At 38.4% G+C, this 18,546-nt stretch overlaps 1 protein-coding gene across 3 annotated transcripts in view; it reads right to left on the bottom strand.

The window, feature by feature from the left end:
• UNC79 (unc-79 homolog, NALCN channel complex subunit) overlaps positions 1–18,546 on the bottom strand; it is a 209,032-nt gene that overhangs the window by 148,373 nt on the left and 42,113 nt on the right. For all 3 annotated transcript variants that reach the window (XM_068991237.1, XM_068991239.1, XM_068991238.1), the window contains exons 5-9: positions 17,095–17,159; positions 11,889–11,977; positions 11,229–11,269; positions 8,647–8,675; positions 1,623–1,852 (exon numbers count right to left, since the gene is read on the bottom strand). In XM_068991237.1, coding sequence (XP_068847338.1) covers positions 1,623–1,852; positions 8,647–8,675; positions 11,229–11,269; positions 11,889–11,977; positions 17,095–17,159 — 454 coding nt within the window. The remainder of the gene's footprint in view (positions 1–1,622; positions 1,853–8,646; positions 8,676–11,228; positions 11,270–11,888; positions 11,978–17,094; positions 17,160–18,546) is intronic.

Below are 18,546 nucleotides of genomic sequence, written 5' to 3'. Positions count from 1 at the left end.
CTTTAAGTTTACCAATCATCCCACTAGAAGTCAATGCTTCTCCTATATCTAATGTGAAGCTATGAAAGAAAAAAGTGAAAGTGAAAGTCACTCCATCATGCCAGATTCTTGGCAACCCGACGGACTATACAGTCCACAGAATTCTCCAGGCCAGAATACTGGAGTGAGTAGCCTTTCCCTTCTCCAGGGGGTCTTCCCAACCCAGGGATCAAACCCAGGTCTCCTGCATTGCAGGTGGATTTGACCAACTGAGCCACAAGGGAAGTCCCATATGAAGCTATGTGGACATCAAATGCATGATCAAGGACAGTTTGAGGAACTGATACTCAAATGGAAAAACATTCAATATCTAGAATTCAAAGACCTAACAGTGAATAAAAAAGATTCCTTTTTCAGTTTTCTAAGAAGATGACAATTTTAAAGAATAATACACAATGTTGGCAAGGGTGTAGCAAAAACTATCATGATGTATGAAATTCACATACAGTCTTTGAAAATCAGTTTGGTAATGTATCAAGTGTCCTTAAAATATTCATACCCTTTGACCCAGTCAGCCACATCTGGTCATCTACCCTAAATAAATAAAAAATACAGGACTGGCACCATACACAAAATAGTTATCAGAGTTATTTATAACAGTAAAAATAATGGAAGAAATTGAAGTGTCTAATGGTGGAAGAAAATAATCTAGATAAATATTATGTACCCACTAAAAATGATAAATGTGGAAACTATACAACATGGAAAGAAGCTAATGGTATAATGTTATATCAAAAAGAATGTGGATACACTGTGATTACAATTATATAAGTAAAATAAGCATTTGAATAAAACTAGGAGAACATATGCAAAAATCAACTGATGATGATGACAGCAGTATGGCTGTTTTTTTCTCTTTCCAAACTTTCTGCATTGTTTTATTTAGCAAACATTTATTGCACTTCCACATGTGTTGGCCACTGGGATAAGAGAAACAGAAGACTTAGTCCTTATCTTTAAAACATACATTCTAATATTGTCTCTTTATCTTTAAAAAGCTCATCTCGGTGAATAGTATACAAAAAGAGAACAAGTCTAGAGTTATCACTTGTAAAGCTCCCTTTTCTCATGTGATAGAAAAAGCCAGCTGCCTGCAGGATCTGGTCCATCTTACTCCACAGCCTTCTGGTTTACTCCAATACCAAACTGTCTCGAGTTCTCCCATCCTTCGCTGCTGCAGTCAAGTCTGGGACACCTCTGTCCCACCCCTTCTCTCTGACTGGCGCCTCCTCTCCACTCCCTGAGAGTCCCGTCTCTGCGTTGTCACTGTGCTCACCACTTTGGCTGGCAAATTCGTGCTTCCATTTTTACAGACTCCCCTGCCATGAGTAACTTGAAGGCAGAGACCATATTTCACTTTCTTCTGTCTTCCAGTGCCTACCACATGCCTGGCACATAACTGGCATTCCATAAAAATACTTGTTAAATGAGTGAATTAAAACATCATCACTGCAACACTGTAGAAAGTGAGCTGTCTGGCTGAGGGCTCTTGAAGTTAAATTAAGTGCGCACATCTCAATGGGGAAAGGGTGGCTCAGAGAGAAGGCAGAGTTTTCAGGGAAAGCTACTAACAACCCTGTTACCTAATCACGGCCTCCACGGCACAGACAAGCTCCTCAGCGCCACATTCCCGGGTGTTGATGGGTGGAGGGGAGGTTTGATAGAGGTGGGTCTCTGAGGCAGCCCCCACTTCGTTACTGTGGTGATTTGAGTGGCATCTTTTGCAGTACCGAACAGGCCTGTTTCCGTGACGACCACAGCATCCTGCTGAAAAGCAGGTGACCACAGCTCTTCTAACATGGGAACTGCAGTTCTAGAAGGAGAAGAGTGAAATCAATTAAAATTCACCACTGAGGTAAACAGGGCTAATAACTGGAACAAATGGAAATTTCTAGGGTCACTAGAAGAGGCAGGACTTTCCTGAAGTGTCACTAGTTTCCAAAATGCAGCTCATCTCTAACCAGTTAGATTTCAGCCATAGTTCAAAATTAAGGTGAGAAGTGGTTTCTATTCGTGTTAAGTAGTAGAAACTCTAAATATGAATGAATCTGTGTTAAAAAGTCCTCTATAAAGTGACCTCAGCCATGTGGCATGGGGTGTGGGGGGCTTCCTAGATTATCCCAAGTTAGTGTTTCAATAGTTTTCAGCAGAAATATGAAAAAAAAAATGAAAACTGTGGTCCAGAGAAAGCATAGCACAGCACATCAGGGTAGGAAACAAACAATTTTAAACCCTAAAATAAACTTTCAAAATTATTTTATCCATCTCCTAAAGACCACATTTCTATTGCAGCTCCTCTGTCCTTGATGAACATTCAAGGACAGGTAGGGAGCTGTGCTGTGCTCAGCTGATGGCCCAGAAGCTGGTCTGCCCATCCCCACCAGCGCTCTTTCTATCAAGACCTAAAGAATATGTCAGTTGATAACACGGGAACATCAAAGCACAGTAATAACCATTCATAGACGCAGCTGTTGAACATCAGCTACAGAAAAAGAATCAACAGATGAAGTGTGAAAAATGGTGCAGTGAAAAAGAGAGATCCAGGGTTCAGGGGGGTTTATTATCAGAGCTGCCCTGACAAGAAGCAGAGGGGCAAGGCAGCACCCACGCCCACATCAAGTAACTTGAGGAGCAATCAGGAAATATCCCTGACCTCTCCGTAAAAGTGTACCCAAGCCTGTTAGAGATGCCACCACCACATACTCAATAGCTTGTGTCAGAGAGCATTTCACCCTTTTGATAGAGCTTATTAAGATGGAAAACACTGAAAAAGAATATGATTATATGTATATGTATAACTGAATCACTTGGATGTCCACATGAAACTAACAGAACATTGTAAATCAACTATTATCCAATAACATTTTTTTTAAATATGGAATCAGAGAAATAATACCCTAAGCCATTATGAACTCAGGGCTTGGAGAAGATTGGAGAACCTTCCATAACAGATATCTTGGGGAAACAGAAGAAAGAAAAAACCAAGCACAAAACCAACATCCAGACATTGACCATGTGTTGAATTGCTTGTCGGAAAAATCATTTCAAAGTAAGGCTTGTTCCACTTCGATTTTAGCACAAGGCTTTGGATACAAGTGCTGGGAAATCTCATTTTCTGAACAGGACTCAGGTCAATAAATCATAAAAACAAGTTTAAATTTTTATGATCTTTTTTCCCTTTTATTAATGTTTTTTAAATTATTTGTTAAAATATAATGTATTTCTTCTGCACCGAGGCCTACGTCTTCTTCAATAACCAAGTCAGTCCTGACTTCTCCAAGTGAGGTATATTTCTTGCTTTGTGCTCTTTCTCTTTCACATACTAAGTTTCATTCTGGAAGCGCATGAATCCTTACCAGTTTGGGACTTCTCCAAACCAAACCAAACCACATCACTAGCAACATGGTTTATGTCAGAGTATATTGTTAGTGTTTATTTCTTCCTTTTGATTGTAATTAGTCTTTGTTCCTCGGGGATTCCCACTGTTACATAAACAATGGAATGTGGATATGGGTTTAGTGTGAAGAAAGAAAAGGCAACCCACTCCAGTATTCTTGCCTGGAAAATCCCATGTACGAAAGAGCCTGGAGGGCTATAGTCCTTGGGGTCAAAAAGAGTCAGACATGACTGAGCAACTAACAGACAGAACAGACGGGTTTAGTGGGTAGTTATTAGCTATAATAAAGTCCTGATGTTTAAGGCCTACAATCTCCTATCCTATTTCCTGGTCACAAATTATTTACATTCTTTCCACATGCAAATTCCTGGCAGGAGGTTCAAGGTGGTCTCATTAAATGAAGTCCAGTGGTGGTTGAGGCTCTTTGGGTTTGGTTCCTCAGATAGATTTCCATGTGCCTTGAACCTAAATGGGCTGTGCCAGCTTGAACCAAGAAAACACGGCTAAGTAATACTCGTGTGACTCCCAAGGCAATTTCTAAAAAAGACATGCTGCTTCTAAAAAGACATCTTAGGGTCTGAGAAAGTTCTCTCTTCAGAAGATTCCTCATCAAGATACTCTTCTCAGGATTCTGTCATGGCCCAGGCATATGGAGAGGCAGTAAGTCTCTACTCAACAGAGCTGGCTAAGCCCAGCCTTCAAGTCACCCCATCCCAGAGCCCTAACATATGATCTAGATGCCACTAGATAATTTCAGCCCCTGGCTATTCAAGTCTCCCCAGTGCGTGCATGCATGCTCAGTCACTAAGTCGTGTCCAACTCTTCGTGACCCCATGGACTGTAGTCCACCAGGCTCCTCTGTCCATGGGATTTCCCAGGCAAGAATACTAGAGTGGGTTGCCATTTCCTCCTCCAGGAGACCTTCCAAACCATGTCTCCTCCATTGGCAGGTGGATTTTTTTTACCAATAAGCCACCTGGGAAGCTGTTAGTTTTCCCAGATGAGGCCCCAAATATCATCAAGCAGAGATAGGCTGTGGACTGTGCCCTGCCCAAATCCCTGACCCTCAGAATCTAAAAGCATAATTAAACAGTTGTTGTTTCATGCTGCTACATTTTGAGTGATTCCTTAGGTAGTATCTGGATACTAATGCATACATTAGTATCTGGAATATAAACTGAAAGTCAACCTAACCTGCTTTATCACCACGTGCCATCAATTCTAAATAATATCAGTGATAAAATACTTTGCCCCTAAATAACCTTTGGTTGGTCAAAGTTCTAAACAATTGCTATGGTTCCTACTGTTTTTTTGATTTTTTTTTTTTTAGTTGAAGTGAGAGTTGGACAATAAAGAAGGCCGAACACCGAAGAATCGATGCTTTTGAGCTGTGGTGTTGGAGAAGACTCTTGAGAGTCCCTTGGACTGCAAGGAGATCAAACCAGTCAATCCTAAAGGAAACAAATCTTGAATATTCATTAGAAGGACTAATGCTGAAGCTGAAGTTCCAATACTTCGGCCACCTGATGCAGAGTCAACTCATTGGAAAAGACCCTGATGCTGGGAAAGACAGAAGGCAAGAGGAGAAGGGGATGACAAAGGATGAGATGGTTGGATGGCATCACTGAGTTTGAGCAAGCTCCGGGAAATGGTGAAGGACAGGGAAGCCTGGCATGCTGCAGTCCATGGGGTTGCAAAGAGTCGGACACAACTGAATGACTGAACAACAACAATAGTTGATTTACAACATTGTGTTAATTTCTCTACAGCACCTACTAAGTTTAAATAGGGCTTCGCTGGTGGCTTAGAGGGTAAAGAATCTGCCTGCAATGTGGGAAACCCGGGATAATACATTTCCAAGCCACAGACAGTCCTCAACCCTGTGAACTCAGCTACATGCATTCATTTCAAAAGCAAACCAGAGAGATTTCTCTTGAGTTCAGATTCAGCTGGGTATGTTTTCATATGTTCACTCAAACCACGCTGTTTCACTGCTTGGAATTTTTTTTTTCACAATTTTATTTATTTATTGGCTACACTGGGTCTCATTGCTTTGTGCAGGCTTTCTCGAGTTTCAATCCGTGGGCTTCTCATTGTAGTGGCTTCTCTCGTTGAGAAGCTTCAGTAGTTGCAGCATGTGGGCTCAGTAATTACAGTACACAGATTTAGTTGCTCCATAGCATGTGGAATCTTCCCAGACCAGGGATCAAACCCATGTCCCCTGCACTGGCAGGTGCATTCTTATCCACTGCACCACCAGAGAGATCCTCACTGCCTAGAATTTTAAACATAAATAAATAATTCCAAGTGGTGTTATAGAATAACAAAAATGAAATTAAGAAAAGTCTGTCTCACAAAAGAGACACAGATGTATAGAACAGTCTTTTGGACTCTGTGGGAGAGGGAGAGGGCGGGATGATTTGGAAGAATGGCATTGAAACATGCATAATATCATATAAGAAACGAATGGCCAGTCTAGGTTCGATGCAGGATACAGGATGCTTGGGGCTGGTGCACTGGGATGACCCAGAGAGATGGTATGGGGAGGGAGGTGGGGGGGGGGGGGTTCAGGATTGGGAACACGTGTACACCCATGGCGGATTTATGTTGATGTATGGCAAAGCCAATACAGTATTGTAAAGCAAAATAAAGTAAAATACTTTAAAAAATAATAAATTTTAAAAAGAAGTTAAAAGAAAGAAAAGTCTGTCTCTTGATGCTTATTTGACATAATCTTTTTTTTAACTGTAATATAGTTGATTTACAATGTATTTGACACAATCTTGACATTTATTTCAAACCTACAATTCAAATGTAGAAATATCTAGTACTGAAAGAAGTAAAGACACAAGCTTTGGCCAAAGCAAGCTTGAAACATTCTGATCTATTATGAACCAAATAAAAGTTCTCAAAATGAACTTTCATATAAAATACATTTATTAAAGAATAAGTAATAAAATGTGCTAATTTTAAGCTTTTACCAAAAATAATTTTGCCACATAAATGAGGAGAGTGTTAAAAAATGATCCATTGTGGGTGTCAAATACGTTAGGTATACCACCAGAGCCAGGATATGTCAATTTAGAAAATATAACTGTTTCTCATCCTAGTCTCTCCAGCTTGTAAAAGATTTTCAAAGTAGTAAATAGCCTCAGGATAAAAATGAAATCAAAAGTATGGTGAATGACTATGATCCTTTGTTAAAACTTCCGAAAGATATAAGGTGATGCCCAGTTGAGCATCTCTGCTAGAACATAGCTTCTAATAATGTGAAGGGCAGACTGAAATGCCCATGATATAAAAGGAACTGTCTCAAAAAGAATTACAGATGTGGCTTTGAGGGCACTGAACTCCAATGAGATTCATAGAAAATCCGCAAATTTTAAAGAAAGGCAAACTAATAAAAGCACCACCAGCAGACTAAAAGGGACACACACAGTGCAACACAAAAAGAGGTCTAGGAACCCTATGTCTACATGCAGGAGGCAGACTGAGAGAGTTACTCAGTTGCAACATGGGCTATTTCTTATTGAAAAGTAAACATGTCTTAGAGAGTGGAGGAAAGATCCCAGGACAAAAATGAATTAGGAAACTACTCCCAGGAAGCAAAATCAGACCCTAATCAAGGCACATTTGCTATCCCTGGAGGCAGAACTGCTGACATGTTCATGGCTGGAGTTGCTATAGACTAGTAACAGCTATCTGCTTATTCTTCCTCTTTTTGAACAGAGGTCTATTGCTGTCATCCTTATCCCTGTCTCACCATTTTGTGTTGGGTATGTAGAGGGCGCATAACTTGCTTTTTAATTCACCAGTCTCTGGTTCAAGAAAATTTGTACCTGAAGGGTTTCATAAGTGAGCAGACCAGATGCAGATCAAGACAATGGACTTTAAGCCTGAAGCCATAAGCGGGTTAGACTTTTCCAGGTCTTGTAAGGTGGTAAGAATATTTGTCATATGGAAAGAATGTAAGTAATTATGTCCAGAAGGTGAATTGTGGTAGATTAAATATGGTCACAAAATTCTTGCTGCTCCTTCTCTAAAAGAGGAGGAGTCTATTTGCCCACTCATTTAAACTGGGCTGTGCTTTGGACTTGCTTTGATCAATGGAATGCAGCAGAAGTGATGCTGTGCTAACCACTGAGCTTCAGTCTCAAAAGTCCTTGCAGCCTCCTCTCTCACTTTCTCAGAACCCTCATACCTTGCTAGCCTCCTGGAAGATGAGACATCTAATGGAAAGAGAGAGGGCCAGACACCCTAGTCATCCCAACCATTCCAGCCATCCCAGTTGAGGCTCTAGACATGTAAGTAAAGTCATCTGGGACCAGCCAATTGCCAGCAAACCCACTAACTGACTGAAAATACCTGAGTGAGCCTAGAGGAGTTTATCAAGAGAACTATCTAGGTGAGCGTATGCAGGGCTGCTGATCCACAAAATTGTGATCAAACAAATGTTTGCTGTTGTAAGTTAATACATTTTAGGATAGTTTATTACATGGCAATAGAAAACTGAAACAGCCCTCCAAAGGTATCCACTCATAATCAACTCCTAAAACATTTAAATGACAGGTACATGGTCTCATAGCTAGATGGGAAGACAGCTGACCAGAATCCAAGTATCTCAATCAACCAGCCCAGAGTTCTTTGTATGACATCATACTACCTTCTCTTGTATTTCTCAAACAACTAGAGCAAGAAAAGAAGATAGAAATAGCTCAGGGAAAGTGTCAAGAACAGTGGCTATTTGAAGGAAGAATCTTCAAGTAGAGATATCATTCACCTCACATATAAATATGTATTTTCCATATATATTTGGTCTGGTTATGTTTTTGACACACAAGTGTTGGACCACTTGCACTCTACTTCCAAACAATAAAGATTTTTAGCAAACAAGATCATCATTTACCAAAGTTAAGTTGCATTGTCACTCATTTTTGTATTCAGATTTCTACCCCAGAGTTACACATATGCTTTTATTTCATATTATTTTTCAAAAACACTGTGCATATGGTGGGTAAGCAAAAGCAGAAATGGAAATAGAGACCATCGAGACATAGCAATCTTGCATGCTGAATAATTTCTTTTCCCCCTTCACAAATACAGTGACATGTACATACTGGGAAACCATGGTGCAGAAATGAGACAGATGTCAATGAATGAATTTACATACAAACACAGCAAATCATGCCGCACCACACAGATGCTCTTACCTTCTTCTGACATATAGCAGATATTTCAGCTGTAAGGGGAAGGTACACGAAATATCAACAAAAAAGAGAGAGCCCATTTTTAATAAGGGCAGCCACGAAAAGGAGTAAAAACAAGCTTAGTAACACAACCTCCAGATTTGGCCAAAACACCTTTCTCCTTTGTCTCATGAATTGTCATCTACTCATTCTTAAAGAGATTAAAAATACCTGTGTGCCACAAATACTTTACCTATTCCTAGAAATAATTAAACCTTCTCAGATACGACTTAGAATTCAGATCAAATAATTTTAATCTCACTCAGTCATTTGGCAGAGAACAAAATTGAGGGTTATAGGAGTTCTTCAGGATCATACAAGCTATCAATGGTAGAGACCAATCAATCCAGAAATGTCTCTGGATTCCCTGTCTACTGCTCTTCCATTATGCTATGACACTGAGTTGATGTGATATACTTAGAGTTTCACCATGGAGATGATTTGCTATATCAGAACTGTAGAAAAAAACTTAATAACTTAAATGAATTAGACTCAAACTCTCAACTGACATCAGTCCTTAACTAGTGCAAAACCAGCTGCAGGCTTCTTAAGAGAAAACATCTTTCAAACCCATGGATAGGTCAGTTGGAGTAAGGCTGTCAAACTACCTTAGTACTTCAGGATTAAGTTTAATAAATGGATAAAACTCTTTGTAGTAGGCATACCATTTATCTCCAAGAAAATTGGTGGTTGATAAAACTTGAAAATAATTTTTCTAAGAATCTGTTAATATTTCCCCTGAAATAGTAAGTGCTCAAAAAATAAATTAAATCATTGCTAATAGTCTATATCACAACTTACTAACAAAATCAAAGGTAAATGTCTCCCAAACTCCATCTAGAAATTATGAATTAGTGAATGTCAAATCAATGAGATTAACAACTCAGTTTTTAAAACAGATTTTGTTTAATTAATGGTTATTTAGTAGTTGATATCCTGGCATTTATCTTAAGCTGAGGTTAGTGGGTCATCTCTCTGGGTAAGTAATGAAAGGTTATTGTCAATTTTCTTCAACAGATGAATATCATCTGGAGATGACCAGAATTTAGCAACATATCTATACAGTAAGTCCCCTACATACAAGCACGTTTCAGTCTGAGAGAGCATTTGTAAGTCCAATTTGTTCATCACGTGCAACAAAGTTAGCCTAGGTACCCAACTAACACAATCACCTATATATACCACTGCTTTTATGCTTGCTTCCAGACATTCTGGGCTTGAAAGAAAGATACTGTACTACTGTACTCCGTACAATACAGTACTATACAATGACGTACACAAAAATACAATCACTTGTGGAGGATGCACGCACCCCAGACATTCCAGACACGTGAACTAATTTATGAGATCGGACATGCGAACACACGTTTGCATCTCTGAAAGTTCACAACTGGAAGGGTTGTATGTAGGGGACTTAACTGTATTTAAAATGTAATATAGAACCTGACTATGGGTTTTACCTCAGAGCATTGGAAGTTCACTTGCAAGGTAGCCTAATTTAAGAGGGGAAAAGTTACCTTTACCTATGTAAATCCAAATCTTTTTACAGATATTCTTATATAAATCTTTTCAATGTCTCTTTGAAGGATATAGAGCTGACATTATTGATCCATTTTACAAATGCAGAGCACTCATTAAATAATTTATTTCTTAAGGTTGAGATAATCTAATATTGAGTTAAACTATAAGGAAATGGTGTATAATTATCATCAAGCAAAGTACTTTAGTTTTTTTTTTAAAAAAAAACTGAATGTAGTTAACATAGGTGTTATACGTAAATTCTTTCATGTAAATTCTTCTATTATCTACCTCTGAAGTTATAGATCAAGTTCCTCCTGTGTGCCTGACCTATACTCAGTATGCCCCCAGCTTTTTTCACCTTTCGTCTTTCCTCTGCCTTCCTGAGTATTTTTCCTGGTCATTTCAGCCTACAGTTAGGTAACTGGAATATCTGCCTCCCCATACATAGAGAAACGTTCTGTCTTTGACCTACCAGCTTACCAGGCATAGCTTTCAGAACTCTAACAAACTGCAAGCATTACAATCTCATCTTTTCACTGAAATGGGCCAGATATATTTAATTATCCCCATTTTAATGAAGGAGAAACTGACACTCAAGATGATTGAACGATTTTTCCTAAAAACACAGAGCTAGAAACAGTGGCAGAAGAAAGACCCATTATTCAATGCTCTTCTCACTGATGTTCTTTATTCTCTTTCTGACCTGGCACAGCAAGCATACCATTGGCAACACCTGTTATATACACAGAAAATCCCTTAAGACAGAATTCAGCTTTGGTCATACAGAATCCCAATTCCAACATCTACCCTTAATTTTGGTAGAAGTGATACTTCTTCCCTTAATATTCATGTGTGGGTATATTACAACCAAGACATTGATACAATCCTTCATATAAAGGAATATTCATAGCAAATAATACTTTGGTTGCTGTCTTTGTAAAATAAAAACAGTAGAAAAGGAGACAAATCACCTGTACCATCTGTCACAATTACTTATTATTCATCCTTCCTGAAGTAAACCATACCTTGCGGCAGAAGAACATCAATCAGCCATTCACTGTGGTCCCTATAAAGAACAACAGAATCCATTTTTGAGCCTTTCTGCAATGTTATCCTTCCACATGAACGTTTATAAGCTGCACGCTATTGTTAAAACACTTCTAATAGAAAGGACATGTAATTAAGAGCACTATCCTAATAAACGTTTTAAATGTTTAATGCATTCCAGTTAAATTTTAAATTATAGGCATTTCATCATATTCAGTTATCTTTAAATGATATTCTCCAGATGCTCATTAAGTCAGCCAAAATACAGCATGATTTGTAGAAAGCTGAGTGTGATTCTGTGAAACTAACAAGCACAGAAAAACCATCTGAATTTTATGTCAAGTTTGAAAACCACAGCTTTCTTTTCTTTTTCACTATGGCCTTTTTAACAGGGTCATTTGAAAATTGGAGCTGTTTTTTAAGTGGAATTGCTGTCTTTTGTCACATGGAGAGAAATATTAAAACATTTCAAAGCTGATGTCTTTTCAAATGAAAGTTTGCTATATATTAAATATCTGACAAGCTAATCTTTATAAAACAGACAGGCTAATGGGAAATGAGGGTAACGTAATCAATATAAGACAAAGTGATTATTCTTCTCAGCGTTGCCCTATTAGATTGCCTTTTCTTGCACCTACCCTGCAATCCGCTGGCTGCATTCTTCACAGAGATACAACGGGGGTGGTTTATCACCCAAAGCTACAGACAAGGAGGGGTCTATACACATCTGAAACACAGGAAAAGACAGAATGAACTCTCTTGCCCTGTTTATCACGTCCCCTATGTCAAGGACACAAAAGTTTCAATAGCAGATTTTCGAAAGCAAAGCAGAATAAACATTTTTTAGTAAAACCCATTCAACCTAAAATTGTTTTTCCAACACGGCAATTTAAATGTGACTAGTGTGGTTTTTCATTTCTCTTGTTATTTGCAATGCAAGTAACAAGTAGTGTCAAGAAATCCACCCTCATTCTATAAAGATAAAAAATCATCTCATTCGGTGGCTGTTCAAATTGCTTCTGTATTACTCACACAGTAATTCCTTCTTTAATGTGGTAAACACAGTAATCTCTCTTTGGGAAAAGGAAAATGCATTATTAAAATGTAAAAATCATAACTATTAGCAAAATGCTGGCAGTAGAGAATTTTGCTTCTCAATAGACCTCATTCAGAAAATTTAGCATTAAATCCAACATTGAGTGATTCCCTTTTCTTACTCGGGAATCTAAAATCTAGATATCCAACTTTCACTTTCAGGTGTTTTGTTTTGGTTTGTTTTGTCCACATATGATCTGTAGTTTGTTTAACTGTGCAGTATTCTGTTCAATTATTTATGGCTGTTTTCATTAGCCTAAGTACAAAGATGAAAAGTGTTAATGTTAGGTGATCACTTGGATATTTCAAATACTTGGATGTTTTAAATCAAATGGACAAAATATTCGATGACTAACTGGATTTTGTGCTTTGCATTAGTCTAAACATTTATGACTTACCAAAGAAATTTTGAATTCTGTTCCTGCCTTTCAAGAAATAATCAATCCATGCTATAGCTAAGTATGTAGTTAACACGCCTAGGACACAAATTCTTCTAAAACTCCACTCTGCCTTTTCTTTAGTTTTTGTTGCCTTTTTTTTTTTTTTTTTTTTACCAATTTAAAGGAATAAGTGAACTGAATTTATAACCCAAACAGCTTGCCATTTAAAGTTAAAACCCTTAGGGGTTTCAATGGTTGTGGAAGCAAGAGTTCGAATTTCTAAATTTAAATAATTATACCATCAAAATCTGTAAATTATATATTCCCTGGTGCTAAAGGCCCAGTGTGAAAATTTTCCTTAGCTAGGATTCATGCTTACTTTGATGCAAAAAATAACCACTTTTTGGTGAGTCAAATCAGGGACTGGCAAACTTTCTGCAAATGGCCAAAGGGTAAATATTTCAGGTTTTGTGGGTCATATATTCTCTGTCACAACTACTCAAACCTGCTGTTGTAGCATAATAGCAGCCAGAGACAATGAATAAGCAAATGAGCATAGCTGTGTTCCAATAAAACTTTATTTGCAAAAACAGGCAGCAGGCCAAATTTGGCTGAGAGCCATAGCCATAGCCACTACTGACTCCTGTGTAAGGTAATTATCTGGGATCCAAATATTTCACAAGGTGATATTTCAAGTAGCACCAAGTAAAACCAAAAAGCAGAGTGTGGTATAATAGATTATATTTCCAACATACTTTCATTTTAGAATCTATCATAACTTTTAGCTGTTGCTCTTACTTTTTTGTAACCTATTGCAAAAAAAAATAGATAATATTTTTCTATTTGGCAAATTATTATGTAACCAGGCTTCTCTGGTGGCTCAGCTGGTAAAGAATCCGCCTGCAATGTGGGAGATCTGGGTTCGATCCCTGGGTTGAGAAGATCCCCTGGAGAAGACAAAGGAAGATCCCCACTCCAGTATTCTGGCCTGGAGAATTCCATGGACTGTATAGTCCCATGGGGTCACAAAGAGAAAGACATGACTGAACAACTTTCACTATTATGTAACCAAGCAGGACCTGATGGGGCCTCCTGGAGACAGACACTTCCCCCAAGCTTCTGCTGTAGCTCCTCTCTGAAGTTACCCAGATAACAGTATCTGATGAACATTTCCCAGGTTGTTTTATAGATACTAAAACCACCACCAAATGGAAGAAATTTATTTGATGATCATGAGTATGTAGCTCCAAACATACTGTGCCTAAGGACTGATAATGTTAACCCCTGTGACACCGCTGTGTTACCTCACCTTCAACCAGTCGGAGAATTGTGCTCGAGCTGACCACAGACCATAGACCACCCTGAGACCGCCTCCGGCTCCCTCACCTCACTTGGCCTTTGAAGATGCTTTGCTGTGTCAGCACTACCTGTCCCAGACTATTTGTACAGCACATTACAATAAATGCTGCACTTGCCTTCACCACAACCCGGTATCAGTAGTTTTAGCTTTACTGCACGCAGGTGGGGCAACCCAAGCTTAGTTTGGTAACAGTTACTGCCTAGCGTTATGCCTCTCTGTTATGGAGATACTGGGTTTTTTGTGAAGATAAATCCATTTCCCCGAGGTTTTCCCATGTACCCTATATGGACCTGTTCTTCAGTATAGTAAATTTGCTGTCATTTCTATTGTGTCATTGACACTTCTGTTAGGTAAAGATATTTTTTCATTCCACTCCCCCCAAAAAACTCCTAGGATGTTATAACTATAAATAGTTAATAGTGATTAGCTAGTTGACCTCTGACATGTTAAATGAATTAACATAACCCATAACTAGATTTGTGGCTAGTACTGTCAACCCCATTCTACTCTGAACAGATCAGTTTACAACCATATTAATATGTTCATATCTGACTGATCTGTTACATTTTAAAATAGATATTTTCTGTCTACAAATATATACATGCCCAAGGTAGAGGCTTCAGAAAATGGAGAAAAGGAAGGAAGAAAATCTAAATAGCTCATTAATCCTCCATCTCAATGCAGTCACTAGTAACATTTTAATGAGCATTATCAGTTCATTTTCACTGTGAATGTGAGTATAAAATCCTTATACCTAATTTTTAAGCTAAATAGGCATCATACTGTGTAATTTCATAATTTCCTTCTCATTTAACATTACTCTATAAGCATCTGAATTTGAGGTAACTTGATTTATTGTCCGATGCTCATATCTCCATGTATTTGGGGAGTGCTTATATTGTAAAGAAGAGCAACCCTGAGCCAGACCTGTGGTAAAACCAGCCCCAGCACAGGAAGTGTCAGTAATAATATTACCTCTCTGGGAAGTGTAGAGCAAAAATGCAAAAGGAAGTTCTTTAGGAAAACTGGGGTTGAAAAAGTAAACTTTTGGGGATGAGAAAAATTTCTTAGAACTAGATAGAGGTGGTGGTTGCATAATGTTGTGAATGTGGTAAATGCCGCTGAATTGTCCACTTTAAAACCATCAGTTTTATGCTATGGGAATTTTACCTCCATTTAAAAAATGACAGAAGGTAGAATGGTTGGGCTTATTTTGGAGGACTGGCTATAGGGAATAGCCTGTGAAGAGTGAAGCTGGTCCAGAGGAGAGGACTGGACTGTTTGCCTAGAAGAGAGGGAGAATTTCTAATTCGTGATGATTTCTGTGGGAAGGAAGCCAAAAACCATTTCTAATCAGAATGCAGCCTGACATAAAATCAAGTAAAAATAACCGGAAAATTAGACAGATTTTCTGTTGATGTCTGGGTAAACCAAAAGAGGGCATTGTGACTCAGGCAGAGAGAAGAAAAGATAGATATAGAAACCAAGGGAACCGTGAAAGTCTCATCATTGTGAAGAATTAAGCTGAATCTGGAATAACATTCAAACTCACCTGCATTTAGCTCAAAATGTCCTCACACCAGAAAGTACCTATGAACCCCAAACGTCTACGAACGTTCACAGAAGGGCACACAGAGTAGAATGGGAGAGGACTGTGCTGCCATTGTTGGGTTACCCTCACCTGCTCTTTCTCAGCATGAAAGTGTTCGTTGCTCAGTCGTGTCCGACTCTTTGCAACCCCAGGGACTATAGCCTGCCAGGTTTCTCTGTCCATGGGATTCTCCAGGCAAGAATACTGGAGTGGGTTGCCATTCCCTTCTCCAGGGGATCTTCTCAACCCAGGACTCAAACCCGAGTCTCCTGCACTGCAGACAGATTTTTTACCATCTGAGCCACCAGGAAGCATAAATTCATCCAATTTGCTTTCATCAAAAGAAAAGATAAAGCATAATAACACAAAGATGTTCTTTGTTGGTAAAATATGTCTTGATGACAATGTGATGTCTGGCACTCCTTTTCCACTTCTGGTATATGAAACATATTTTATTTCATTTATATTTTTGTGGTTCCATTCATACTTTTTATATCTCATTTACCTTTTCTACTCTTTCTATAAAATGATAATATTATCTTTCTATTATTCGGTAATCTTCACAGTCTACCTATCTACCTATCTATAGAACAAGGGAGGTAAACTCCAATGACAATAGCTTCTAAAAAGTAACTTGAACTTTAGTCACTTGGCCTAATTCCCACTTGTCGTAATATAAAAATTAACCTTTGCAAATCCAGACACAGGTCTCTCTATCCTAGTGTTGTATCTGACAAATATACCATAAATAATTTTGTTAAGTGATGTGATCATTTTTCTTAATATTCAACTTCAAAGATTCAGGGTCATAACAGGACAGAACCAATTTGATGTGGTAGAAAAAGAATAAGGCTGAGAGTCAAGGTACCTGGTTCAGGCTGTGTGACCTTAGGAGAGTTACTTGACCTTTCTAAACCACTGTTCCCTTACCTCTACTGTAATTTCCTATGTGTTTGCTATTCAGCAACCTCTCAGTCATTTCAACAAAAGTTGCATTTGTGAACTGAGCTGACTTCACAAATTTATCTATTTTTGTCCTATGACTTTGAATTCATATAATAATACACTAGGCCACTCATAATTTGTAGCAAACTCTTTGAGTTTATTAGCCCAAATAGAAACCAGTCAAGGACTATGTAAATGTTTCACCAGGATTATTCTGAACTATGCCAGTTTCCGACAGCACTTGGCTATGAACTCAGACACAAATTTGCAGACACCACTATGCATTGCTCTGTCTTGAACCAACCCACCAAAATACAGTCAGATCAAAGCAGAGTACACTAATCTGAGATTACCACAGAGAATAGGCTTCTGTTTTACAGAGAAGGATGCAATCTCCCTTTCATTTAAGAATTTGCTCCTGACAATTTGACTACTGACAATACAATATTGCCCCAGCTCTAAAAAAACAGTACCTTCACAGCTGGTTTGTTAATTGCATTGTGGCATTCGATGTGCTGGCAGTGGATGGGGTTCCAAGCTGTAAAGCAAAGCATAGCTGATGAGTATTTCTCACTGAAAGTATTTGTGCCCTAGTAAAAACTAGTAAAAAAAATTTTTTTCATTACTTTTCCTTTTCCTAAATAGAACCATCATCAACTTTTCTAAAATAATTTTTTTTTAATCTATGAAGTATTTTCTAATTTGGTAAAACCATCACAACTCTATCCATTTTCCCATGGGGAAGATAAGCTAGTGTAAGGTGGCATGCCCAAAAACCATAATATTATTTCATGATGATATGCCTAGTAAATTTTTAGAAGTTTTTACATTTATGGTTTCACTTGATCCTCCAAACAACTCTGTGGGATAGTACAGCAGATTACTAAACTCACTTTATGTGTAAGTTAAAATCTAAAAGGTTAGGTTCCTATGGTCACAGAGTTAGTAAGTGACAAGCTGCAGCTAGAACATATATCTCTTGGTTCTCAAAACCCTGTTCTTTTCACTATAGCATACTAGGCCAAACAGCCTAGATTTTTGGCACCAAGAAGTTTTCAGATTCATAATAACCACTAAAAGTGGTTATGTCACCATTCCATTTCCACCCCATCCCCATCAAATGTGGAGACTGAAAAGATGAATTTCTTGCCCACATGCAATATATCTCTCTCATATGTTGTACTTGCTAAATCACTTTACTCATGCCCAACTCTTTGCGACCCTATGGACCATAGCCCATCAGGTCTCTCTGTCCTATAGGATTCTCCAGGCAAGAATACAGAGTTGGTTGTCATGCCCTCCAGGGGATCTTCCCAACCCAGGGATCGAACTGACCTTCACACATTACCCACAGTCTAAACCTCAGCTAATCTGTTAATACCCAACTCAACTCAGTATACACACAGAGTGAAGATGAGAACCAAGTGAACTGAGACAGATCAGAATGAGAATTACAATTACTTATCATCATCCAGAATATTCCACAGCCCAAAGCATTTAGTTAACAATATTACACTATAAAAAAGTAATAGGATTATATGTTTGAAAGTAGGACATTTTTCTAAATTGCCATATTCTAAACCTCAGATATACAGATGATACTACTCTAATGGTGGAAATCAATGAGGAACTAAAGAGCTTCTTGATGAAGGTGAAAGAGGAGAGTGAAAAATCTGGCTTAAAACTCAACATTCAGACAAGTAAGATCATGGCATCTGGTCCCATCAGTTCATAGCAAAATAGATGGGAAAACAATGGAAACGGTGTCAGACTTTATTTTCTTGGGCTCCAAAATCACTGAAGATGGTGACTTCAGCCATGCTCCTTGGAAGAAACGCTATGACCAACCTAGACAACATATTGAAAAGCAGAGACAATACTTTGCCAACCAAGGTCTATCTAGTCAAAACTACAGTTTTTCCAGT

This window comes from Capricornis sumatraensis, chromosome 19 (genome assembly GCF_032405125.1).
Source record: "Capricornis sumatraensis isolate serow.1 chromosome 19, serow.2, whole genome shotgun sequence".
Taxonomy (NCBI): Eukaryota; Metazoa; Chordata; class Mammalia; order Artiodactyla; family Bovidae; genus Capricornis; species Capricornis sumatraensis.
This window is presented reverse-complemented; position numbering and strand designations above follow the sequence as displayed.